Source organism: Phasianus colchicus, chromosome 3 (assembly GCF_987193195.1).
Source record: "Phasianus colchicus chromosome 3, bPhaCol1.hap1.1, whole genome shotgun sequence".
NCBI lineage: Eukaryota > Metazoa > Chordata > Aves > Galliformes > Phasianidae > Phasianus > Phasianus colchicus.
The window spans coordinates 35609783-35636237 of record NC_143438.1 but is presented as its reverse complement, the minus strand read 5'-3'; the positions used below and the strand labels follow the sequence as shown (position 1 = coordinate 35636237).

Sequence of the window (26455 nt, the reverse complement as noted above, 5' to 3'; positions counted from 1 at the left end):
CTACTGCCTTATTTATTTTCTTCTTACTATTGTAATTCAAAAAAACAACATCATAAGTATGTAGGTGAGAGTGGCCATGTTGAGGATGAAAATTAAAAAAGAAAATAAACAAGTAGAACAAGATCCCATGAAATGCAATGCAACCCTGTGAAAGATAAAGAGAGCACTTCCAGAAGCATGAGTGACTTGTCCTGCAGTCCCTGGCAGATCACGTTCTCTGTTCCTCTCTTCCTTATCAACCACTCAATTTGTGCACCATTCAAAGCATTACAAAATAACACCTTTTGCAGATCTACTGTATCAGATCTATTCTATCTGTTCTTTCAAAGAGTTGGTTCTCCTCCTGATTATAGGCTCTCAGTTACTGGAAGGACCTAAAAACATTTGTATTTCTGCAGTATCAAGGAATGAAGACAGGAGGTTACGACAGATGATTGTCAAGGGCAAACTGATGCGAGCGAGACCTCGTATTTGAATGAGCAGCACTTGCACAAAAGGTAAAATGGCACTGATGAAATGTGTTGGCTGACAGCTCGAGGTTGAGAACACCAAGACAGGAAGATGGGACATACCTATAAGACTGCATGGGTCTCCTGACTAACAGAGAAAAAATATCCTAATGAAAAATGAAAGGCAAAATCACGCTCCTGGAGACTACAAAACTTCTGTATGCAACGCGGACCTGTAACAATTGGAAATGAGGAGAAAGATCCATGCATACCCAATCACAGAGTGAGATACAACCACAGAACAAGTAAATCCTACATTAGGATGCAAAAATGAAAATGACCACAGTAAAGGCGGTCAGTGCTGCTGAAGAGAAGTACAGTACTACTCTGTAAGACCCTACACACACCATTCCTGAAATACCACGCAACACAGGAGGCACTCCTCTTCAAGAAAGGTAAACCTGAACTGAATAGGCACAGAAAAACTGCGGAGAATGGAGATTCTATCTTACAAATCTAAATGGAAAGGACTTCACCTGCTCAGGCTGGCAAAGCTAAAGCTAAGCAGGTATGCCAGTGCTCCTTAAAACACAACAGAAGTGAGAACTGATGTGGGAGAACAAACGTATCCAAACAGCAGCGCCAATGACAACAATCCTGTCTGACAGGCAGTACAGGTGGGTTGAAAATTAGGAAGGAGGACTGTGAAAGGCTTACAAGAGAGAGCACAGGAGATTTCTGCTGCTCTTAAAGAGAGCTCAGCGAGTTTACAGAAGTGTGTGATACGCTCCTAACTACATAAAACTAGACAATAACCTATGGAGATCCCTTTTAATTCAATACTTGACCACATAAAGTCAAAAATTAATGACAAAGAAGGCAGATCCACCAAACCTACCTACCAAACTGTGACGTATTATTAATAATTTTTATTATTCTAATTAAATTATTACATAATTTATTATTAATAATAAATTACTGAAAATTCATCCTTATGCCCTTGGAAAAGCTCCAGCAATCCACAAAGACTCTCCCTTAGATGACAAGTTACAGAAGAACTTTGAAAGAGGTACAATTTGCTGAGACTCAAGATTTCTCCAGAACTGAAGAAGGAAATTGGCCATCGCAGCACTGAGCAGCAGCATACCTACTTGTAAGGGTTGTGGTAAAGTGCACAATATCTGGCAAGTTTACTTTACAACTTTTGAATCCTCCTGCCCCTCAAAATAGCAGTAACACTCCCTAGAGCCAGCTCTATTTTCATATGATTAAGTGGGAGTGGTAATCCTTTTCAATTCTATAAATTAAATCCTGCTTGAAATGGCTTTCATGACAAATGTCTGTTACAAAAAGTGAAAGTGAAATGCTGTTAGACATGGAAATGAAAAGCAAAGAAAACTTAATTATCACATGAAAATTAGTATTTTTCCCGACAATTTATTTTCCTTAGGCAAGCGTTTGCATGACGTTTAATTTCCATAATAAAATGTCACAGCTGATTCGTTATTTTACATTTGATTAGCATTTATCACATTTTTGGCGCGTTCACAGATGAGTTTTGGACTAAAGCCAGAGCAATTTTCAGAGTATCACCAAAGTGAATGGACAGAGAAGGAGCGTTTTTTGACCACAGAGGGCTTTACGGCTTTTTAAGACGGGTATCTGATGACAGGTTTGGTTTTATTCTTCGGGTTTGGTTCTTCATTTTGTTTGAATTCCCCATTTTGTGTAAATTAAGCCAAAAAAAAGCCAAAACCATTCAGTATGCTCATCTATAAGATGCTCTCAACTCCAAACGGTGGAGTTAGGAGGAACCCATCCTCAATGTGAGCCCTCGTGGCAAAAGGACAAGTGATGAGCCGAGAGCCATGTCCCATTCATGTTTAACTGCTCCCGCTCCCTACATCGCTCCGTTTCCCATAATGTGAGAGATTCTGTGCTCAAAAAGCCTCAAGGGAAAGATTTTATCAGTAACTGTCCAGTGAAAAAAGAAATGTGTTATTACTTCCAGCTTAATCATGCTGCCAAGTATTCTCTTTTTCACAGAAAAATCCACGCTTTCTGCTGAAGACACGCACGCAGAGAGGAACCCAGCAGGCAGGAGGAATAACCCCTGTGTGCAATCAGACCCACAGACAGCCCAGACCCCAGAGAAGTGATTGTGTTCTAAAGGAAAGTTGGCAAACACCAGGCCCTATATCCCAATGTGAACTTTAAACTAGACTTTCCCGTTCCTGCTGACATCCACCTTGAACACCAGTAACTGAAACATAACAGGCTGTTCTGCAGCCAATTCCCCAGCCCTGGAGAAATGGTTGTTTCAGGCAGGACCCTGCTCAGTGTAACACGTTACTGCAGAGCGTAGAAAATTAGAAGTTTTCAGGTGATGGGGCAGGCAATGAAGCTTGGCCTCTGAGGTCGGGCCCGCTCCCCCGAAGCGCCCTGCCGTATCAGACATGTACTCCCCTGACAGGGCCTGCTTCTCTTTCTGAGATAAATTGATTTGACAGGGCAATATTAACAGTGCCCTGAGTTGTTGAGAAAGCCGTGTAGAACCAGAGATCTTTGTTCACCTGCTTGGGCTAAGCTCATGGGGGCGGATGTGAAAGGTATTCCCGATTCAGTGACTCCAGAAAAAAGAAAAGAAACAGCACAGAAAACCCACACCATCACAATGAAAACATAACACAGCCAAGGTTAAAAAAAAAAAGAAGGAAAAAAAAAAGAAACAAAAAAATGCAGTCTGCAGGAAAGCATTACCTAGCTGGGCAATGGGAAAAAACACCATGTTTCTAACTCTGCACTAACAGAGCAGGAAGACAAAGAAACACATTAGAAAAGAATTCAAGATTATATATCATTCTACACACTAATACTGTACGTATTTCCAATGATATAGAACAATTATGAAACACAGTCAGCATCCAGTTACTGGCTCAGAAACACTGACTGCAGCACACAATCTTAGACTGCATCTGTTGAATGGCACCAGTTGCCCACATACAGGCTCTGCCTGATATAAACCTGTACCTCAAAGTCAACTGAAGTCAAGCTGCCTTTATCTGCTATGGAACACAAATATTCAGCTGCCAATCACTGCTGCTCACTTGTGATGCAGCAGCCTGCTCACAGACCCCAACCAAATCTGTACCAGGAGGCAGGGAACTACTGGCTACAGACAGTCCTGTCTTGCTAAAAGACATCTCAGAAACTAATTATTTAGTGACAGAAGAGGGCTCCATAGCTAACGGGTGATCTAGAACATGATTTAGTGGAGGGCTGCTAGAGTTAGGGCAATATGGTTGGGTTGTGGTTGGAACTGATGATCTTTAAGGTCTTTTCCAACCTGAGTAATTCTATGATTCTAAGTCATACTTGAAAAGCAAGAAAAGCCCAACTTGCCTGGCTGCCCCCTCTCCACACAAGAGGACTTAAAACACTGGAAACCATGCACTTCAGAAGTGAGCCCTTGTTTCTCACAAAGCCTGTGACTTGGCTCAGTCTGCCACAGCACGTCAGTGCAGATACAGCCTTCACACCTACCTCATTTATAAAACTTTCCCAATTTTTTTCTCTGTTCCATTACATCCATCCCAAGAGCTCTGAGCTGCAGCCTTCTTTTAATAGCTGATGTCTGCTCTTGACTCTTTTAAGCATCTTGCTGATTTTTTCATCCCTTCCAGTCAGCTCTGTGCCCAGTATGATTCCAGAACACAGACTTCAAGCAGAACTTCAGAATGGCGCTTTGCTTTTTCCTCCCCCAGCATTCAAATGACACAAACACCAAACATTATAACAACAGAAATTATCACATATACATTGTTACCTTGTTAATCTGCTCATTTCTGTCGGCTCTTTCTCATTTGATCCTGACAGAGCAATTCAATTACAGGGGAGTGAACAACATTACCGACAAACACTATAGGCGCCGTTAAAATGAACCGAGTCTGAAGCCTCTCCCTTTAGGCTGCAGCAATCCATTCCGGAGCTCCATCTATTATAGCTGCAGGGGTATGATTTTAAATAATTGGCTTTAATAAGGCGCAAGTCATTTTAAGTAGAAGTTGCTCCAGAAAATGAAGCAAGGCTTCCACATTTACATTTCATCTCTTTCAGACGAAACTTGAAGATTAACCTTTACAGTTACACAAAATGGCATTTAGAGGGACGCTTTTCTGAAGCATTGCTCCTCAAGTGAAAAATCACAATTACCCAAAAGCATCCACAAAAAAAGTGGCTTTGGGTTTCCAGTATTAGCAATTGCTGCTCTCTAGACAAAACAGTTACAAACAGCAATCACCTCCAAAGGGTTTTGCTAGAAACCACTTAAAAGCATTAACCCCTATCAGAAGTGCCTGTGTTTGGACTTTTCACCCACGTCCCTCACACAGGACACCCACTGAGGCTGCACATGTGGACTGCCCACCTGGCTGCTGCCAAGCAGATGCATGAACCTGCCTATAAACCACCTCATGCTTAGCGAGACCCTCTCCACATCCAGGTGCTTATTTTCGTAACACTTCCAGGAAATTTCTATTTGCAGCTTACTCTTTTAAAGAGAAAACTCAACTTATAAAAGAGGCCTGAATGCTTCCTGCTCTGCAGCTCATGGACTGCTTCTTTCACTTGCTAGGTATTAAAAAAAAACCAAACCCTACAAATATTTTGCTTAATAATTCAGCATCATCATACACTTGCATATCCAGCAAATAAAAGCATACACTATTCAGTATTCAGAAAGCCCTGCCTCTCTACTAAATTCCACCAAAAGCCACATCAGAACTGTGACTAATTAAAGTGGAGTTTATTATTAGTTACTATAGCATTTTGCTTCAACAAAAACCATTTCTATAAGAAATAAAAATTTTTAATTCTCAAATTGAATCACTGTATGAAGGACTGGAATGCAGGTATCTCACTAAGTGGCTCACAATGTAAATCAGCTTTCCCTCCTAGTGAAAATTTACTGCATACTAACTATGGTATGCACCTGGCCACAATACAGGGCCTCAGCAACTCCCCAGCTGTGTAAGGAAACCACTACAAAGAAGCATTACAAGGAGGAGCTATATTACGAAGAAGTATTGAAAGACACAGAGGGCCAGGAGCACGTAAAGAGAAGAGCAGCTGAGGGAGCCGGTATTCAATCTGGAGAAGAGGAGGCAGATGAGAGACCCTTATCAATCTTTATAACAACCTGAAAAGAGGTAGTAAAGAGGTGGGGGTCAGCCTATTCTCTCAGAACAGAATGATAGAGAATGGCCTCCAGTCACACCAGGGCAGCTTCAGGTTGGATATTAGGGTGAATTTCTTCTCCAAAAGAGTGGTGAGGCAGTGGCACAGGCTGCCCAGGGAGGTGGAGGAATCACCACCCCTGGAAGTATTCAGGAACCGTGTGGATGTGGCACTGAAGGACATGGTCAGTGGGAATGGCAGGGGTGGGCTGATGGTTAGGTACTTGATCTTAGTGGTCTTTTACAACCTTAATGATTCTATGATTTCTTTTGTTTTTTTGACAAAAAAAAAAACAAAAAAAAAACTGAAGGTTATCGATCGCTGAATGTTTTTCTCCCAGCAAGAGAAAATGTTTCCCACTGAATGCAAAAATGTGGATGGAAAGTTGGCTAAGTTTATAGTAAGTTTAAAGAAATTTAGTGCCTTCATCATCCTGACTGCAAATGCATTTCTAAAGTAATTGAGATCTGAAAGTATTCAGCTTTCATGAAATCACAGAATGGCCTGGGGTTGAAAGGGACCTCAAGGATGAATCTCCAAGCCCCCTGCCACAGGCAAAGCCACCAACTTCCCCATTTAATACTAGACCAGGCTACCCAGGGCCCCATCCAATCTGGCCTTGAACACCTGTAGGGATGGAGCATCCACAGCCTCTCTGGGCAGCCTGTTCCAGTACCTCACCACTCTCTCTGTAAAGGATTTCCCCCGATATCCTACCTAAATCTTACCTCCTTCAACTTAAAACCATTTCCCTCATCCTGCAGTTATCTACCCTTTCAAAGAGTTGATTCCCCTCCTGTTTGTAGGCTCCCTTTAGGTACTGAAAGGCTGCACTGAGGTCACCCCACAGCCTTCTTTTCTCCAGGCTGAACAAGCCCAGCTCCCTCAGCCTGACTTCATAGGGGAGGTGCTCCAGCCCCCTGATCATCTTTGTGGCCCTCCTCTGGACCCTCTCCAACAGCTGTCTTCCTTGTACTGGGGGCTCCACACTTGGACGCAGTATTCCAGATGGGGCCTCACAAGAGCAGAGTAGAGGGGAACAATCATCTCCCTGCCCCTGCTGGCCACCTGTCTTCTGATGGAGCCCAGGATACTGTTTGCTTTCTGAGCTGCAGGAGCACATTGCTGGCTCATGTTAAGCTTTTCATCTATCAGCACCCCCAGGTCCTTCTCCACAGGGCTGCTCTCAAGGTCCGCTCCTTCCAGTCTGTATGGATGCCTGGAATTGCTCCAGCCCAAGTGCAAAACCTTGCACTTTGCTGTGCTGAACCTCATCAGGTTCACCCGGGCCCACCTTTCAGGTCTGTTGAGGTCCCTCTGAATGGCATCCCTTCCTTCCACCGTGTCAACCACACCACTCAGTTTGTTATCGTCAGCAAACTTGCTGTGGATGCACTCGGTTCTGTCGTTGATGTCATTGATAAAAGATGTTAAAGAGCACCGGTCCCAAGACAGACCACAGGGGACGCTGCTCGTTACCAGTCTCCAACTTTATAACAACAGCACTATCATCTTTAACTATATCCACTTCAAACAAAGTGCTCTCCAAAACTATCTCCCAGAACCCCAGGAAGAAAGAGCCCACCTATGCCTCAGATCCAGATCCAATGCACTTACAGACTTCATACCACACTGTCTCTCAAGAGATCTTAAAAGAAGTCCTCATAATTTGCTGGCAGTTTACATTTCCCCAGAGGCTTCATCTATGCCTTTTGGATGGTTCTGTCGCTGCTAGTTTTATTTCATTTTCAGAGAAGAACAGTTTGTTCAACACCTGGTGGAAATTAATTTCTCTATAAAGTATTCCAGGGCAACATCTGGCAAACCTTGAGGAACTGAGGGTGGTTTTTTTTTTTCCTGAGACAGCATTTGCTTTTGGTTTTGTTTTTTTAAGTAGTCTAGCCTCCAAATTATAAAGTTCTTCTGGAATACAGACCTCAGAGTATTTTCTTTACAAACTGAACACAAAATAGAACACAGGTCAGCATGTCTGAAGCAGGAGAACAGTAGTGAACAGGTTACTAATAAAGAGGTTAGAAAGTACTGGCTTCCATGTTGGCTCCTGGGGTACATCACAGTGATTTGGTTCCACCCGGACTTTGTGCCTCTGATCACAACTCTAGACCTGGCCAATCAAGCAGATTTCATCTCACTGTCAACTTAACTAAGCCATTCTTTGCCAACTGACAGACAAGGATATTATGAAAGACAGCATGAAATACCTCACACAATCCAGAACAAAAATATGTATTAGTTTCCCCTTCTGCAACAAGACGACTGGCTTGGTGGAGAAGGCTGTCAGGCTGGTTGAGCACAATGTGTTTTCCATAAATCTACGTCAACTGTTCCCTATCACAACTTTCTCTGCACAATGATAAAAACACTATGGAGGAAAATCCTCCAACCTCCTTATCAAGCTCAGGGTGGTAACTGGCAATCCAGAACATCCTCTTGGTTAAGAATCTACAAAAACACCACAGATCTGGAAGGTCACATTGTTCTTCATACAGGGATTTTTGTTCCTATTTTCTCTCATTACTTAGTCCCAGAAAAGACTTTATGCTAACACACGAATGCATCAGTACTGCAGTATTCCACATAGTGTCCAAATCTTGTTCTGCAACTAATTGGGGATATCCAGCTCTTTGTTTAGTAGCTGCTATTCACTTTGGAGAACCTGCAAAAACAAGTTTCTGTACATAACAACTCTTCTTGTTGGCACCAAAGCAACAAATATATTGTGCTACGAGAAGTAGATTAAACTTGAAAGCAGGAACCAGGGATGCAAACAAGCCTTCTATAATCCACCCATTTCACTGTCTCCCGGTTAACATATTCCTAACATGTGGTTCTCTCAGCCAATTTTGATACATTCGTGAAGAATCAAAAAAGAGGATGGAAAGAGGACACAAAGGGTAGCATTTTCAAAAGCTGATAAAATGTATGTAATATGCTAAGGAAGATTGGAAAGTGACTACTCTGGTGAGTTCACACAATCCTGTGTTCTGTACAGGACAGGAAGATAAAATGTTCTAGTTAAATTAAGCTTTTAGTTCTCAGTATTCAGATCTTACAAACAGATACCAAACCAGTAAACTCTGATAAAATAAGCAAAGAAGTTACTCGAAGCCACCAATGCCAACTTAATTTTACTTCCAAGTAAAAATCTCATGTAATGCAAGTGTTTTTTTAATTAACAATGAAATTTCACAAAGGAAACTCTCCATAATTAATATTTTTACAAGTTTTTTTCCTGAAAGCCAAACTGTATTGCTGGTCTTAAACTCGTCAGTGTCTGAGAATTTTCCACTAAGGTTTCCATCCATTTTTTCCGTGACCATGTTTTGCACACCACACCTGAACGTTCACCTTTTAAAGCAGATTCCTTCAAAATATTATCTGCTGGCTGTAAGGAAAAATTAGCAGATTGACTGCTGTAACATTTTGCATTCTTCTTCAACTTGTGACAAGATTTTAGACACCTGCAGAAAAGGGATAGAGAGCATTTCAAGACTGAATGCTGTCATTTAGAATTAGTGTTGATGTATTACCTCTGTCACAGCCCAGTGGTGTAAAAACTGGTCCAGATCTGTTAGGTAAAGACGGACAGGTGAAAGCTGTGTCTGGCTAATGTGTGGTTTTCCTCTAATGCCCTGGAGACTAGTCAACTCCTCTCTTGAAAACCCTAGAGAAAAATAAGCAGTACAACAGTGTCACAAGACAAGACAAGCACTCTTCTACTTTAACAGCATCATTCACAAGATCTTGCTCGGTATTTTAAATTAACTATATCAAAATCTAATCTCTGACTTCCAAAAGAGAACACCAAATTGAAAGAATACCAATTTTAACCATAATGTGGTATGCAAGACCATACAAAGGCCACATTATATTTTCAACACACATATCTTTAAAAAATGAAAAAGCAGACACAATGCATGACAATTCACAAGGTGTTCACAACAATGCAGGGACTTTCAAACAGCCCCAGGGGCTTAAAAAAAATTAATTTGCCTAATTATTTCTAGCCAGGTATTAAATGCTTTAATAAAGCAGAAATGCTGATTCAAAACAGTCAGTTTGTTCTTGCTTTCATTTTCTGCACCATCAATACTGCTGCCATCAGTTTTTCATGAAAAAGGTAATTTAGAATGCAAAGTAATTGAGTGTTAGAAATTATTCTCTTTACCACAGGAAAAGTTACTGGAAAATATTTCTCAGTAACATCATGCCATTTAAACTAGTGCACCTTCCCAAAGTAAGTTGTAACAATAATTCTCTTCTGTGGTGATATCTGAGTGCAAATCTAGCAGGGAGGTGATTCTGTGCACATGACAGCTCTGGGCAGATCTCTTCAACATACTCTGATCACTTTATTCTGATGGTATGTTTTTAATGGTGCAAGCATGTCCATAGGTAATCCAAAAGCCACGTTACATTCATATTGTTATGAGCCAATCAGAGACATTCATTTCATCAGATAAGTCTAGAAGAAAAAATTTCTTTCAAGCTATGCACTGGATTTAGATTTTCCTCATACTACTTTAAAATATTTGCAAGACATTAAGAAAATGTAAGTAAATATTCACCAAAATGGAAAATCAAAGCATATAAACAGGGTGTCAGAAATCAGATCAAGAGAAAAAAGGATATATCACAACAAAAAATAAACAAGATTAGAATCACTTTCAGGAAGTAACTACTTCACCATTTATTCCAAGTTTATACCCAGCAACCGACTACCAAAACAAATTTCATTTTGTTAATTCTAAATTATGACATTCACATGAATTACCTATAAGGGTTGAAAACAAGAAGCTGAAATAGTCCACATCATTCACTGCATTATCCTGCACTTGGCACTTCCAGCCTGCAAAGGACGATCTACACAAAACCAACAGTAGATAGTTTATTAAAAAAACATGTCATTAAGAATTCACAACCTAATGGCATAATGCAATCAATTAGCATGGCTAAATTATTAATTTCAGCATTCCTGTTTCTAACCGCTGTTGTCAGAACTGCATTTTAAACAGCTTCAAAAACAGAACTTGGTCTGTTCCAGACAAATAACACTGAATTTCGTGCCCCTATGTGGGCTCTGGTTGTCATGCAGACTGAATTACTGAGGTAGCAAACTTTCCTAAACACCACTATAACCTTTCCTACAGCAACAACAGCCAACACACAGTAAATTGATTTCCCTTACTCATATTTTTCATTACGTTCACTGATTTTGATAAAGCCCTTTGTATCAACAATAGATAAAATTTCAAAGCAGCTTCATTGTCTACTCTAGAGTAGCTGAAGCTATTAAATACAGAATTGAAGACCTGCTTCACGATTTAAAGCACATAAAGGAGCAATGTGCTAAGACACAGCAAACCTATTATCGCAGCTGCTTGACCTCTCCCTTTTCAGGGGCAATCTGTAAGACCACCACTTCTGTTTCTCAAATTAAAAACCATACATATTTGTGGAAATGTAATGTCGAGTGCTAGGGCTCTATTTGCTCTGCTTTCATTCTTCTCTACACGTCTCACTCGCAGCCAGTGCTAGGGGCAATGCACTGGGCTATGCAGATCTTTTGTCCAAAGCAGTGTCACTGCCCTTATTTGCTCCTCACATTAGCTTACCCACAAGCAGGATTCTGAAGCTTATGGCTAAGTCCCTGGAAATCCTTCACATGTTTTACCAGTGTTGGTTTGCTACTCATACCTAACTATTTCCAGGCACACGGAAACAGAACAAGCCTTTCAAGCATCCCAGCAGGATACCATGCTAAGTGTCACTGACGTCTACAGATGAGGAAGCACTGTTATTTTGCTCTAGGATCACGAAAGAACCCACAGAAAGAGACTACTGAGTGTTTTTAAGACTCATCTGCAAGCAGAGCTGCACTGACGCATGCACATACAAAACCAGAATCCTGGAACTCAGTTACAATCTACAATCTTTTTTTAAGATGCCAAAGCTATCACATACATAAATAAAAAAAAACCAAAAAACAAAAGACAAAAAAAACTAGCACTCAATTAAGAAAGCGTTAGAGGAAGTTGCCTGTAATCTTCAGCTTCGCCTTTGTGCACACACCTTGGAGTACAGTGTTGTAACATGTCATTGACTCTAAAAAAAAAAATAAATCTATTTCATTAACTCACAAATGAATGGATTAACCAAGATTATCTAACAAAAGATACTACTGTCTGACTTGCTCCTGCCTTAGTAACTCTAACGTGCAACAGGCATGAGTTGGGAAGTAAGAACAGAGCAGCTTACAAATTCAGGTGAGCAAAGAGGTTTTAGACATACTGGTTTGCATCCTTATCTGTACTGAAAAAGTTCCATGAGATGCTGGATAAGTCACAAACTTTGTAAAACTGGAGGCCAGCAGTACAGTTACTCAGCAGTAACATTTCCAATCAGGTCTCATCCTCAGTTTAGATACTAACTTTTTTTTTCAGAACAGAAAAACCTTATTCATAGTGGAGGTTTCTCTTATGCTTTTTTTCCTATTGTCAGGATTGCAACAGTTCAAAAATGAGTATAAGACTGAAAGAACAGCAACAGCTGTGGAGCAATGCAGCTTTAAGCATCTTCAAGAGCAGCACACAGGCCTGACCTACCTCTAGTGCTCCACTTGCACTTATAGTGAAACTGAAGTCAGACCCCTGCTTTGAAGACAGAAAACACTAAGTACTCTGAAAAAAACAGCTCCTAAGTGTTTCATTCAACTCCTCCATCTAGCAGGTACTTCTGTGTTTCACATTTTCCTTGCCTCAGTTCCTCATTTGTGTGGGCAGGCAGCGTCTTTCCCCAGCATCTCCCACAGCTGTGAAAAACACAACATGGAATCCCACAAAAGGGGAGATCACTTGGTTTTCCAAGTGGGATACAGACATAACGCAGTAAATAAAACAAGGGGTCTTCTCACAAAGGAAGAAGCATAACTTTATATAAATACTCTTCCAGTGCTTGTGGTGCATTTAACACAGAACGCAGCATGGAAAAAATAACACAGGGTCATTAAATCAAGGACTGGATCAGGATCTCACAAATACACTGTACCAGATTAAAACTAAGACCCATGTCTTACTAGTAGTGCAAGTACAAAAAGAACGCTACAGCATAAAGTTAAACACAAAATCTAACTAGTTATCAATGCCTCAACTACCCCAGAATCCCAATGTCTATAGCATAGTTGAAGCTACTCCATTTTGGGATTTGTGTTAAGGCAAGCCAGAAATAGAGAACACAGAACTGAAACTTATTTCTAGAACAGATATTGACATACTACAGTCACATTACAAATCATTTCAGAGATCTTGCATCAAATCTAGTAACACTACTACCATGGATGATTAAGAACTATGTGCATTTTAAAATAGTTAAATGCTCATAAACGGAATGTTAAACATTTTACAAAAATGATCTGTAGATGGAATAGAGGCAATAAGCTCACTATAATCTCCCCTCTTTGAATAAATTTTCACTGCAATGGGAACCTGTTATCAAATTGTATTGGTGAGACCCTTCCAGACAGCTACTCCAAACTCACATTTCACTACGATGAATTGAATGTTGCTATTTCCATAAGGTTATCCACTCTCCCTAAGAACATCTCTACTAAGATTTAGTACTGCACCTTTAGGTAGCCCTTTTTATACACCAAATGGTATTAAAAGGAAATCTGAATCCAATTAACTTAAAAATCACTGCTTCTCTTGCCATTAGCATAGAACATATTTATCTATGACAGCATGTGTGCGTACCATTACTTCTACCACTTGCTGCTAACTTTTAACAACAGATCCATTTCTGTTCATGCCATTATTTTCAGCTTAGGTTATATAAAAGGACTGCAAATAAGATTTGTAAATTTGTGCAGTTTGTGCACAAGTAATAATTTCTCAACCACATCCTATTATCATCATTGTGATTCCTGATCTAAATTAGCTAGCAACAGATTTCTGGTTCAGGCTTCAGGTGTTGGTTTTAACATAGTCATAAGAACTTTTAAAGTAACCTGAAGGGTTCCCATAGAAGAGCTCCAATCAAACTTGCTGGAATAACCGTAGAAATTATTATTATTTGTTGTTGTTCAGTAATAAAATTGAAAATAACTGTAATGAATCTCAAAAATATTGAGTTCAGTCCTCAAGTATTTTTTAGAGTAAGAAGGAAAATCAAATACCAGATTCACAGCTCCTTTGAGACACTGATACTTATCACCCTTTTATTCATAAATGTGAGGATTACACAATTCAAGAAGTCTAAGATGAAAGATCTGAGTTTTCTGTTCAAGGAAACCAAAATCTAATTCTTTCAAATTCCAGGAAAGTGCTTCCATTGCCATAACAGAGGATATTCTAGCACACAGTGTTCCTGAAGTTCTACAGAAGCATTTAAGCATTTGGAAGAGAACAGGCAGAAAAACCTAACTCACTTTGAGCTGAATGACCCCATTAAAAGTTTATTTTAATCACTGATCGGAGATCTAAATCAAAGCCTCCTACAATTGTTCCTTCACTTCTAGGTCACAAAATTGTACTGAAAGGGGTTTCCTAAAAGGAGTTTTTTCTGTTTTCCATTGATACACTTCAGTTCCACCCAGAACAGGTCAATACTGTCAGGCACAGCCATCACCTGATTCACCCATTTCCTGGACAAACAAAAATAAAAATCCATCCGGACTCCAACTCAGTGAAAAATGAATTAAGAAAGCTTAGCTATAAGTTATTATATATTTGAGGAGCCCCCCTCCTCAAAATAGTCCAATGACCAAGTCTCTCTGTTAGGAAATAGGAAACTGGCCTCTCTTTCAGAGGAAGGTGGTGAATTCAAATTTTCTCCATCCTAAGCAAATGCATTACGCACTGAGATACTGATAATAATTTCTCTTTTAAATTTATCAGAAGACAAAAACTTTCCAAAGATCCTCTACACCCAACAGTCTACCCTACAGCATGAGGAAGGCACTCAATCATCTCAGGCTTATAGGCAGAACTCACATCCCTGTCCACTACAGAAGAAATTGTGCAGGTTCCCATCTCAGCAGAACTCTTCTGCGGACTCATGAGATGTACTGCTGTAACTTTAAGCAACACATTACATTATGGAACCAAACAAAGCAGAAGGGAATTACCAAGGCATGATGGTGTTCACTTCTCAGCCCCAAGAGAATACAAGGATGAAGTGAACAGCTAGCAGCCCTAAGCTTCCACCTGAGAAGCTACCTGGCATTTACAGAATGTGGAGTGGGGAACATGATGCCAACTGTTACTTAATATTAAAATAAAGATCTGTAAAATTAACATCTGCACTAGATAAATTAATACACTATAATGATGAATAGAAGTAGCTGATACATAAATATGTATTTTGGAATTGGGAATAGACAATATGTTTTCTCAGAAATAATTTTTTGCCTTACGTGGCTCTTAGAAACCTTCATGAGGGGTAAACAAACATGAATAAGGAAGAATTACTCCAGCAACTCTGAGGATATATTCTGAATACCTTTTGGTTCTATAATACTTACAAAAAAGAAATCCAGAAAACTAAGAAGATACACTGTAGGAAAGAAGGTCTTCATGTGAAGAGAGGATTGGTTTTAAGGATAAGAAAAGGTGGACAGAACTGATTAGTTCATACAGCAGAAGATGGACATCGTTAGAAGCTCATGAGATCTTTGCAGGCACTTTGCAGGTACTGTAGCCTACTCAGAAACAACCCAGAAAGAGAAATGACAAAGCCTACCACCAATGTTCTTTATTCTCTCTACCAAAGTACCATTCAGTCAACTCATCCACCTACCACAGATGACACACCACCACCTCCCAGATGCACATTCTATCTTTCTGCAACTCATCATAATAGAAGTGAGCAATCTCTTTTTGCCTACCCAGGAGTCTGGATAAAGCCTCATTGTAAGAGAAGCAAAGCGAACTCATTCTTTCACGATAGAATAAACACACTGCGATCAAACTTCATAAAAAAGTTGTTATCAATGCACGAAGCAGGTCTGAGTTTTTCTACAGAACCACAGACGTGTAGCACTTTTATCACTTGCAGATCTTCCACTGATCAACTGGCTGCTGCACTCACAAGTCTTCCAGAGAAAGAGGTAAAGAAATGGTTTCCTCTTTCTTTTGACTTCCTATTTTAATGATGTAGGCCATCTAAACCTCTCAACACACTGAGCCTGATATCAACTTAGAGAGTTCAATTATCAAGACTAAACCACTTAGCTGCCTCTCACTGGGAGCAGGAGACTTCCACCAGGATGCCAGAGCAGGTTCTCTGGAGTTGAGGACTCCCATCTCTTCAGCATACTCCTCAGTGGTCAATGTCCAAGCTGCTGACTAAAACCCTTCCAGGACAGTAGCATACAGGTCTCTCATTTAGCAAGTCTCCACACAGAAGCACTACAAACCTCTCATATTTTACACACACACACCTAGCTGCAAAACCAGTAGCACTGCCAACAAACCTTTAACGTGGTGCTTATACGTAAAAAAACCTGTAAAATGTAAGGTAAAGAAAGAACTATGGAATTAGCTGGCACGAAAAGTTTGGCAAGTACATTACAACACATCCCAAATGTTCCCACATTTTCATTTTAGAATATAACATGCACATAAACAAAACACAGTGCAAGGAACAAATCCATGTGTGTCATACTAGGACAGGTGCACAAATCAGTTTTGTGTTACACTGTCAGTAAGGACTGGGACACTGTGTCTGCAAACCAAATTTTGAAAGAGCAGGAACCCAAGACACGCAGATGTTGAAATTATAGAAAACTCAGCATCTCTGAATACATTTCCAGCCCTGCCTCCATGTTTCTTTAATTCACACCAACTTCCCTGCAGGCAGCACAGGTTTTGAACTATGAAAGCAAGTGAAGAGTTTTTCCTCTACCTTTAACAGGCTGCTGTATGTAGGCAATCATTTGCTAGTGGTGTGAGGTTATCTCTTTTTAAGGATCAAGTGCTTCCATTTGGAGACGTGGCAAAACACAACAAACATCTGCAAGGAATTAAGAGGGATTTGCAGAAAAATATGAATCCTATTTTTTAAAAAATAACAATTTGAGCTATGCTTTGTTAAAAGTAAGCCTGTCTGCTACTCATTTGTCCTAAGGTTCCGAAAGCTGTCTGAAGACAAAAAATTGCTTACATATTATAAATGACAGCATAGATCAGAAAAAACATTCACTAATGAGCAAAAGGCATTTACTGCCTGGTGCAACTGTAAATGCAGTAATATAATTCTTCTCCTCTTGGTTAGGGATATCAAACTGCAAACAAGAACATAGGGACAAATTGAGAAGGCTACATTCTTAAAGAAAAGCTCAGCATTCTCCATTTCAAGTCTTAGGCTTCACATAACTGTGAGCAAGATTTGGATGAAAGAATGCGCTGTAACACACCCGGATCTGAAGCTCAGGGTGAATACAGACTTCACCGCTCTTATATTTTTCTTAGCAATCTACTTGCAACAACTACACCTTCCTACACCTGCATGCTCTTCAGCCTATGTTCCAAGGTGTATCCACCTGACCTTCCTTTGTACCACTTCCAAAGACTTGAAAGCAGGGATAGAGGGAGGGTGTTGTTTTATTTTAAATGAGAAAAAAGCTCTCATTTGCAGCAATGAGTTACAATATTCTCTCCAAGATTCTCCCTGCTTTTTAATACTTATTTAGCAATGTTTTTTCTTTACTACAACAATGCATTGCATAAGCCTTTAACAAACCAGAGTGCAGGCTCCTAGTGACCTATGCTTTACATTCTCCCTGTACCTCCTAAAGCCACATTGGCAAAGGCTACAGATCACGTAACTAGGAAAAATAAATAAAGTAGTATTTACTAAAAACTATGGCCTAAAACAACTCTGGATAACATATTCAGTGTTTGTTATAACAGAAGGTAGAAGTCCACTCAAGTTCTTCCTAAGCACCAGACTCCTGAGGGCAGCAGGAACCAACACGCCCACTTGCTTGATGAGATGCTACCAAATGTCATTCTTTACAGAACACTTTAAAGCACTATCTTTTAAGGAAATAGTCCATTTACAGGGATGACAAGCAGAATGCAAGTTATCCTCAGTTGTAACAACTTATGAAGTCTAGGAATTCCCACATCATTTATGTCCGGAGACATAAATGACACAAAATGACAAAAGACCTCCACACATCCCTGGAGGTGCTCAAGACCAGGTTGGATGGGGACCAGGGCAGCCTGGTCTACTATTAGATATGGAGGTTGGCAGCCCTGCCTGCGGCAAGGGGGTGGAGCTCGACGATCCTTGAGGTCCCTTCCAACCCAAGCCATTCTTGTTTGGAGAGAGTGCTCAGCCTTCGTGTACGGCTTTCATCCTTCTTTTCTACAGCAACAGGAGAGAGCCCAACAAGAAATGGCTCTGTAAAGCCACTGGAAATCTCACATAAGCACACTTCAAATGAGAAATGCCATAAACTAATTCCCTCCACATACCTTTATATTTTGTTTTAAATCTAAGTAGTACAGTGTTATCTGTGCAATTCCCTGTTGCAGTGATTTCCAGACACTCCATTCCAATAGATAAAACTGTTTTAAAAGCTTGTAACTATTATGCATAATAAAGCGTACAAATAAATCGCATTCATGTGATTATGCCAAAAGGATTTTCCTTACTTGTACCACAAAACACATTAAGAGGAAACGGAACTTCTCCCGTAGCATCAGCAATTTAATATCTTAGTTAAGATATTTGATTACAAGGTCATAGACTGCATTTCTTAATCCAAACTTCATAGAATAGAATACATCACACTAAGTACTCAGATTATATACTAACTGTAAGGGCTGCTCTGAAAAGAAGTATTATTTTATTACAAGTATTCTGTACAAGTATTCTGGACATTTTAACTGTTCTTTAATTAGCAGATATCTATTAACTAGAAGCTATTCCAATAAATCATGAACGAAAAATAATTTTTGACATTAATTCTCTTATGAACATGGCATGTTGCATCACAACAAAAGGTTTGTCTTAATACATTAAAGCCCTGCCACATAAATAATAACAACTCCATCTTGCGGATTCAGGGCAAACATTTTATAAAATATTTCCCATATCCTTTCATTTGCTTCCATAAATCAGAGAGTGACTCAGAGAACTTATCTCCTTCCAAGAAGCTGTTACCTCTAATTTCTCTCACCCTGAAGTCACAGATTGTTCTCATGTTCCTCCAGACCATTCCCCTTCTGTAGGGAAAAGGGTTTTCATCTCCTAACTCTCCATCCCTCAAATCCCAACCTGACTGGATTTAAAGTTAATTACATCTCAGATCCTGCACAGTAGGGACTGGAGAAGAAGAGAGGGGAAAGTAAGCCAAGCCACCACATTCAATCTCTTATTTTCATGTGAAATTCATCAACTGTATCTAACCTAGAGAACTGACAGCAGGAAGGCTCATTCTCTGGCAACAGACATCAATTAGTGTTGTCTGGCTATATTTGCACTTTTAAATTGCCACCAATCTAAACAGGGTGGCTCTATTTAAGCCACTATAAATGTCCAAATGCTTCTTGGACTGCACTCTCTAGGACAGCTTTAGTGAATAGAAGCCAAAAGCATGTCAGGAACTGTTCTAGTAATTTAGCAGCATAGATGATCACTCTTACAAGCCTTCCCATTACATACAGCAATAGTGTCAGCGTCATCTCTCAGCACGCAGTCTACCACAGCTCACTCGGTGGCTTCCTGCAAACCACCTGGCTACTGATTTCACCATCACAAAAATAAAAAGTGGAAAACACAGGATGTCTTAAAAATCCATTTCCAATCAACAAAATCTTTCAAACTGTACAATAATTATAATTTCATGTTCACTGCCAGATACTGTGACAGGACTGTGGTTTAAGCCATCTACGTACATTTACTATCTACTTTTATAGTTTGCACATATGTGCACACACACATACAAGTTCTTTTCAGTTTATAACGATTGTTCCCGGGATAATTTTAACAGGTTTTTTTTATCATTCATACATACACTCATCAGATTCACTATCACACAGCTTCTCCCTGCATGTATGCACATCCTCAGACGCATGTAAGAACGTACATGGTCCAAGAGTCAAAAATAATGTGGAAATAAAGGCTTTCAAAGACATTGAAAACAATTACCACATACAGCAGTGAGCTACTGAATGCAATCTATTAAAAGCATGACAGATAAGCAGGAGGCTTAGCAAAAAGAGATTTAGAAAAACTATCCCCTCACCAAGAAAACAAAAACGCAATGGAAGAAAAACAGTGCCATCTAGTGACAAGCCATTTTTACTGACAAATGGGGTCTCTGCAGGTGCTTTAAACAAAATTTAAAGCTAAAGCATCAGAAAATGTCCAAGAATCACACTGGGGCACGGCACTAAGTTATATATATTTTAAAACAGTATTGTTATTTTCAAGAACTTTACGATTAACTTAATCACAATGACACAATTCTGGTAAACGACTGCCAGAAATTATTTAGTCCCTCTTTCTTTCATCAAGGCTATACCATCTGCCATCCATGGTATACTTTCATTCACTCAATTTTAAATACCTCCTGTGAGGTATATGCTATACCGTCTTCCTACACAGTCTATTCTAGTACTTCCCTCTAGCACTCTAAGCAAATATTTTTCTTACATTTCACATTTATCTTTTTAATCCTGATAAAAATGCTCTCTCTCGTTCCTTTTCAAAAACCTTTTACACACACAACAATTTCCTCCTCCTTCACAGTCTTATTTGCCTAACAATGCCAATTTGTTAGTCATCCTCCATTATCACAGCTAACAGACTTTCTGTTCTTTGTCTGCTCTCCTTTAGACTCAGTCCAGTTTGTCCACATCATTACTCAAAAGCAAGCCACTAAAACGAACACAGTAATCCAGCTAGGCATTGCTGATAAGAGCTAGAAAATTACTTAATGTACCCAATGTACAATAACAGGCAATGAAGTTCGTAAAAGCCCAGATACAGTTCAGATCTAGAAAATGGATTACTGCTTCCTCAACTGCACGAATCTCTTCCCAACAAGAAGATACATGAGACTGTTCCGTTCTCCAGAAATTAGTATCAATTGTTACTTATCTCTGTGTTTTTGTATGCATGGTGGCTAATTTCAGTCATCAAAGAATGGTCCCAAAGAATTTTTTTTCTGGACATCCACTTCACAGCAGCCAGTTTCTGACATCATTTTGGTTCTCCAATTCTTATAGGCATCCTACAATCAAATTCTTAAGATAAAAATCTACAACTGTGACCAGAAAATAAAACACCTTTCACAAAATAAGTTTTTGAGCCACCGCTGAAGAAAGGTCAAGCCTCTTTTCAAGTTCTTTAAGACTTCTACTACTGAAGTTGGCAATGTAGGTGAGAGTGTTTTCAATGCCACTGCATTCACTTTGTCTATAAAAGCCTTATTTAAACCTTTACAAAGCCTTGCATTATTTTCACGTGCATTTCTAAAGACAACTGATCAAGTTCCTATTTCACACTGGCTCCTCTTAACACAGTGGGAACTGACTTACCAAAGAGAAATAATGCTCAGTTAAGATTAGTATCTCTTCCACATTTTTCATAGTTATTTCAGATCAACTTCTTAGGTAGATAACCCACAACATTTGAATCCAATTTCATTTAAAACATGTTCCAAATGCCATAAATTAAGATAAAAAGACTTTCTTTACACCTCTGAGACATGAAAGTCCCTCCTCCTCCTCTGTTGCCACGATGTAACCTACTTTTGGTAAGCACACCACCCTCCAGCAGACTCTCACATCTTCTGCCAAAACGATCAAATGCCCACAGCCCACCTAGTATCTTCAGGTGATCTTCAGAATACAGCTATACTGTTACTGTAAAAATCTCCCATACTGAAAATCAGATAAGACCTAATTAAAAAAAATTAAGCACCTCAGTGTTTATTACTATTTTCAGTTCACACAATGCTTTCCTTTGATTTGTTCAGTTTGCCACTGAATCCTCAGAATATAGCAAGGAATTTTTTTCTTTTTTTTTCTTTTCTTTTTTTTTTTTTTTTTTTTTTTTTAAGTGGAGATCCATCTTCCCAAAGCCAAAAAGAGATTTTCATTTTTATAGCAGCAATGTGTTATGCAGAGAATATTATAAATTTTATCGCCATCACATCATGCATTACTCAGCTTAGTCTCAAGTTATACGGCTAATATTTGGCAAAGCACTGTGTGTGCTATTGTTTAACAAAAAATTTAAGTTCCAAAAAGCACTAAGAAAAAAAAAATGTTGCTAAGTATAATTCAGACAAGGTTAGCTACTGTTCATTTATGCAGTCTCCAACAATATCTAGCAACGTCATGAAATCCTAGCCTCCATTCACATCCATGGGACAGCAACCTCTCCCTGACTTCATCATTAAACTCAAGCCATGAGCAAAACAAGTGTGTGAATGATTTCTAACAAGGCACTTGTCCAGTAGTAACCATGACTTGAATATTTAAGTATGATAATTACAGGAAAAGCAAGTTTAAAATTAAGGAAAATACACACTGGCTGGTTATTTTGCACTACAAACACTGTCAAGTCAAAGTATTTATGAGCTCAAGTCATAGAATCAGAGTGGTTTGGGTTCGAAGGGGCCTTTAAGACCACCTACTTCCAACCCCCTGCTATAGCAGGGACACCTCCCTCTAGACCAGGTTGCTCAAAGCCCCATCCAGCCTGGCCTTCAATGCTTCCAGGGAAGGGGCATCCACAATCTCACTGGGCAACCTGTTTCAGTGTCTCACCACCCTTACTGCAAAGAATTTCTTCCTATTATCTGATCTAAATCTACCCTCTTCCATTTTAAAGCCATTTCTCCATGTCCTATTGCAACAAGCTCTTACAAAAAGACCCTCTCCAACTTTCCTGTAGGCCCACTGCATGTACTGGAATGAAAAGTATTTAGAAGGAAAAGCCACCATCAGGCATCAGACCAAAGACCGCAAATGTTAAAACTGTGGGTAGAGGGTGCTAAGTACCACATAAGAAACATAACTGTGTTGTCAAACACTGCAGAAAACTGGTTAGTGTAAGGACACAGTCAAAGGGAAAGTGAAGGAGTATTATTAGACAGAAGCATTAAGTTATATCATGGTGCCAATTCTTACATTCTGTATCGATTTTTTGAGATTTAAACATGAGCAAACCAGTAACGAAGTTCACGTTTAACAAAATCATTGGTGTTTTCACCCCTAATTAAAGAGAAGATTGAGCACGTTACCTCATGCGCAGTATCCCAATAAGGGTAGCAGCGAGCTCGGAGGACATTCTTCCCATGATACAGCAGCGACTCAAGCAGGCCAGCAGGCTGGCAGGCAGGCATGGGAGGAAGTACACCAGCTGCACCAGCCGCCGCTGGGCCTCGGCCGGGAGAAGAACCAGAGTGCCATCTAGTGGGTCTGAAACAATACAAGGAATGAAGTACAAGCTAGGCACAAAATACACTTTAGATTCTTCTAAAGTAGCTAATAAACTGAAATGTAATAAGATCTGGAAGATTCTATCTTTTGATATTTAAATGTGTGAAAATCCGTCCTTCTCACATTTCCGATTTTACATCTTCAAACTGCAACCAAACTGGACCACTTTATGTGCCGTGGTCAAGACAATTCACTAAATGTATCACAATACTCTCAACAAAATTGCCAGAACACACAACAACACAACTCCAGAGAAATGTATTCTTTTTTCTTTTTTTTTTTTTTTTAGCAGAACACTTTACAGGTGCATTACATTAATGGAAGAAAAAAATCTTTGGGAAATTCTGGCAAAATTACAAAAAATTTGGTGTATTTAAATGTGTCAAATTTCAAACTTCCTGAAATACACAAAAAATTCTATCAGGTTAAAGTCCTGCTAACTTTGAACAATCACTCTGCCACTCTGACAAGTGACATAATGGTGCCATTGTTCCATTCAATCTACACTGCAAGACTCTGAACCGATCTCCCCACACATGCAGTACACACTTGATATTCACCTAGAAAACTTGTATTTTCAACATACTGCAACTTTCCTGCCAAGTGACTGAAAAGATGCGGTATGCTGTAGTGCAAAGTCTTACCATATATTTGAACAGCAGTGGCCTGTAAACTTTGCAGTAGTTCCTTGTTCGAACGAGAAGCAGCAGAATGAATGATATCGATCAGCTGATTTGAAAGCTCAGGGTTTCTCAGGCCAAGCAGAGCAAGCTGCTGAGGCAAGCCAGCCAACCAGCGAGATAAAACTTTACTTCGACTTCTAAAGAAAGGGAGCAAAAAATAACACAACCCTTTACCCTTCCTAGTCTTGACTCAATTACTTTAATGTTAGGTGTAATTAAATTACAACCAACTGCAATAAGATGATTTGCTTGTAATAAATATATTAATATTTCACGTGAAGAGCTGAGCACACTGGCATGCTACGAGGGTTATAATAAAGGTATTTATTTGATCAATAGTTTTTGCAATACATACTTTTAACTCTTCTTGAAAGTATTTCTTTGAACTGCAGGCCAGCAAAGCAACATCCCCACTTCTCCTGAGTTTTATCATTTTATATTTAACAAATTATGAGTCAAGCTAAAATTCACTGTGAATACTACATCCTGAATACTACTGAACTCCCCAGTCAAGTTTTTACTCTTTTTACCAAATTTTTAAATTCAATTCTACCTTACTGACATCTTGCTTTTCAATTCAGATACTTCTTAAAATAGAACGACAAACTAGAACTCACTGCTTTGAGTAGGAGTTGATAACATTATTCTAGTTCATTTTCTTTTCCTATCCAACTACCACAGTAAATCAAGCATTTATGTCAGCCATAATGAAGTTCTTCATCTTCTCCCCATGCTGAAATCCAAAACTTCTTTCATCTGCTTTCAATTCTTAAATCAAATGATGATTAAAAAGCAACAATATTAAAAAAATGAGAGACTAAAATAGTTTTCAAAAGCAAATCCAAAACTTATTACCTTCCCCCCCAAAAAATATTAATCTGAGTGACCTGAAAATACTGCTTTGCCTCTTTAGACTTCATTATATTTCTATTTATATTATACATAAAACTGTAAATACTGAGATTAATGAAGATTTATAGATAGGTCTTTTACTTATGCTGTCTAAATTTGAAAGTAAATTTTTCAAGTGCAATTTAATTATTAATGCAATAATTAAATTAAGGATTCCTATATCCTATTTGTCTTCTCACTGAATTCCTATGGCATGCAGGCAAATTACCTCAACCATGACTCTCCTAAAGGTGCAGTTATTCAAAGACATTCACTCTCTTAACAGATTTGTTACCTCACAGAATCACATAATTGCCAGGGTTGGAAGGGACCTCGAGGATCATGAATCTCCAACCCCCCTGCCACAGGCAGGGCCACCAACCTTCCCACCTAATGCTAGACCAGGCTGCCCAGGGCCCCATCCAATCCAAGACCTCCAGATACACGAAATCATACCAAGAACTTTGACCAAATCACGTATGTAATTCCTCTCCCTAGCCACAAGCCATTCACAGCCAAGTCATTTATTTTCCCCATAAACATTTAACACAAAGCTGAACACTGCAAGTGTAGAAAACACAGTAAAATGGAATTATAAGGGATAACTGGAAGAATAATTTAGTTCAATTTGCAGGATTAGCAGTTAGAAAAAGGAAATTAGACACAAAAATCAGGGTGGAGAATCAGAAATTTACAGAGAAATATCCTGTTACTGAAAACATCACCATTCCACATAGAGGACTGAGAAAGAGAACAGCAGGAGAACGACTGCTGCTTGTGACATCTAAAGGTAGAAAGGAAAAGCCTCCTAGGCATTAGATGGTTGTATGAAACTGCGGATGAGATGTTTTGAGACTTCCAGCAAGTACAGATAAAAGTATTTATGTGAGCTCTGGGAAACTGAGTATGAAAAAAAACAAACTCATCTCCTTTTCACTCCAGATAAAAAAGAAAAGAAAAATGGGATGTTCCCAAGTTTTTTTCCCCATCTTTCAAACTCCCTCCTTTATTTCCTACTGTTAAAATGTTAATGCTACATTTCTGTCTCTACATCTAATTACCTGTATTCAGACCTGCCCATTTTACAACACTTAGAGTAGAAGAGCTACAGAAAAGAATTCCCAAAGACTGACTTCACTAATTAACAGCAGCATTCTTGGGAGCCTTGAGGTTTGATTTTTGCCTAGCAACAGAAGCAGATATTGTGGATTTGATCATACATCCTTTTGCAGATGTCAAGACTGATGCAGACTGATCTGTATTTAAGGATTTTACATAGCTGGAACGAGATGAGTTGACAAGTCTCAACCTTTCTAGAATAATTTAGACAAATCTTACACTGAAAAACCTCTAAAAGCATCACAGAGAATAATTTCTTCTTACCTGAAGCAATTCTGGTAGCTAATAGATTCAAGAAACTGGGAACCAAAAGAACAAGAATATTTTCTCAACCCCAGTCTCTTCAGAGCCAGTCATCCAAAGTGATCAAAGAAAAGTATTTTTATTAAAGAAAAATAACACAATAGGCTAGACATGCACAAACTGAACTACAACAAGTCCATGACCTCAGGCTGGAGTAATGGACATGGGTCCATTGCTACAGGTGCAGAGCACTGACAACCTAGGGAAGACTAACACAATCAGAAACAATGAGCTTGTTGTTAAGAGATTAACTGCAAGTGAAGTATTAAATCCAGTACTTAGATTAAGGAGA

At 39.2% G+C, this 26455-nt stretch overlaps 1 protein-coding gene across 1 annotated transcript in view; it reads right to left on the bottom strand.

The window, feature by feature from the left end:
• Nucleotides 1-26455, bottom strand: part of TEX10 (testis expressed 10) — a 50993-nt gene that overhangs the window by 4456 nt on the left and 20082 nt on the right. Inside the window, exons 8-11 of the mRNA XM_031589077.2 lie at nucleotides 23812-23987; nucleotides 22969-23146; nucleotides 10480-10568; nucleotides 9236-9369 (exon numbers count right to left, since the gene is read on the bottom strand). Of these exons, the coding sequence (XP_031444937.2) occupies nucleotides 9236-9369; nucleotides 10480-10568; nucleotides 22969-23146; nucleotides 23812-23987 (577 nt within the window). The remainder of the gene's footprint in view (nucleotides 1-9235; nucleotides 9370-10479; nucleotides 10569-22968; nucleotides 23147-23811; nucleotides 23988-26455) is intronic.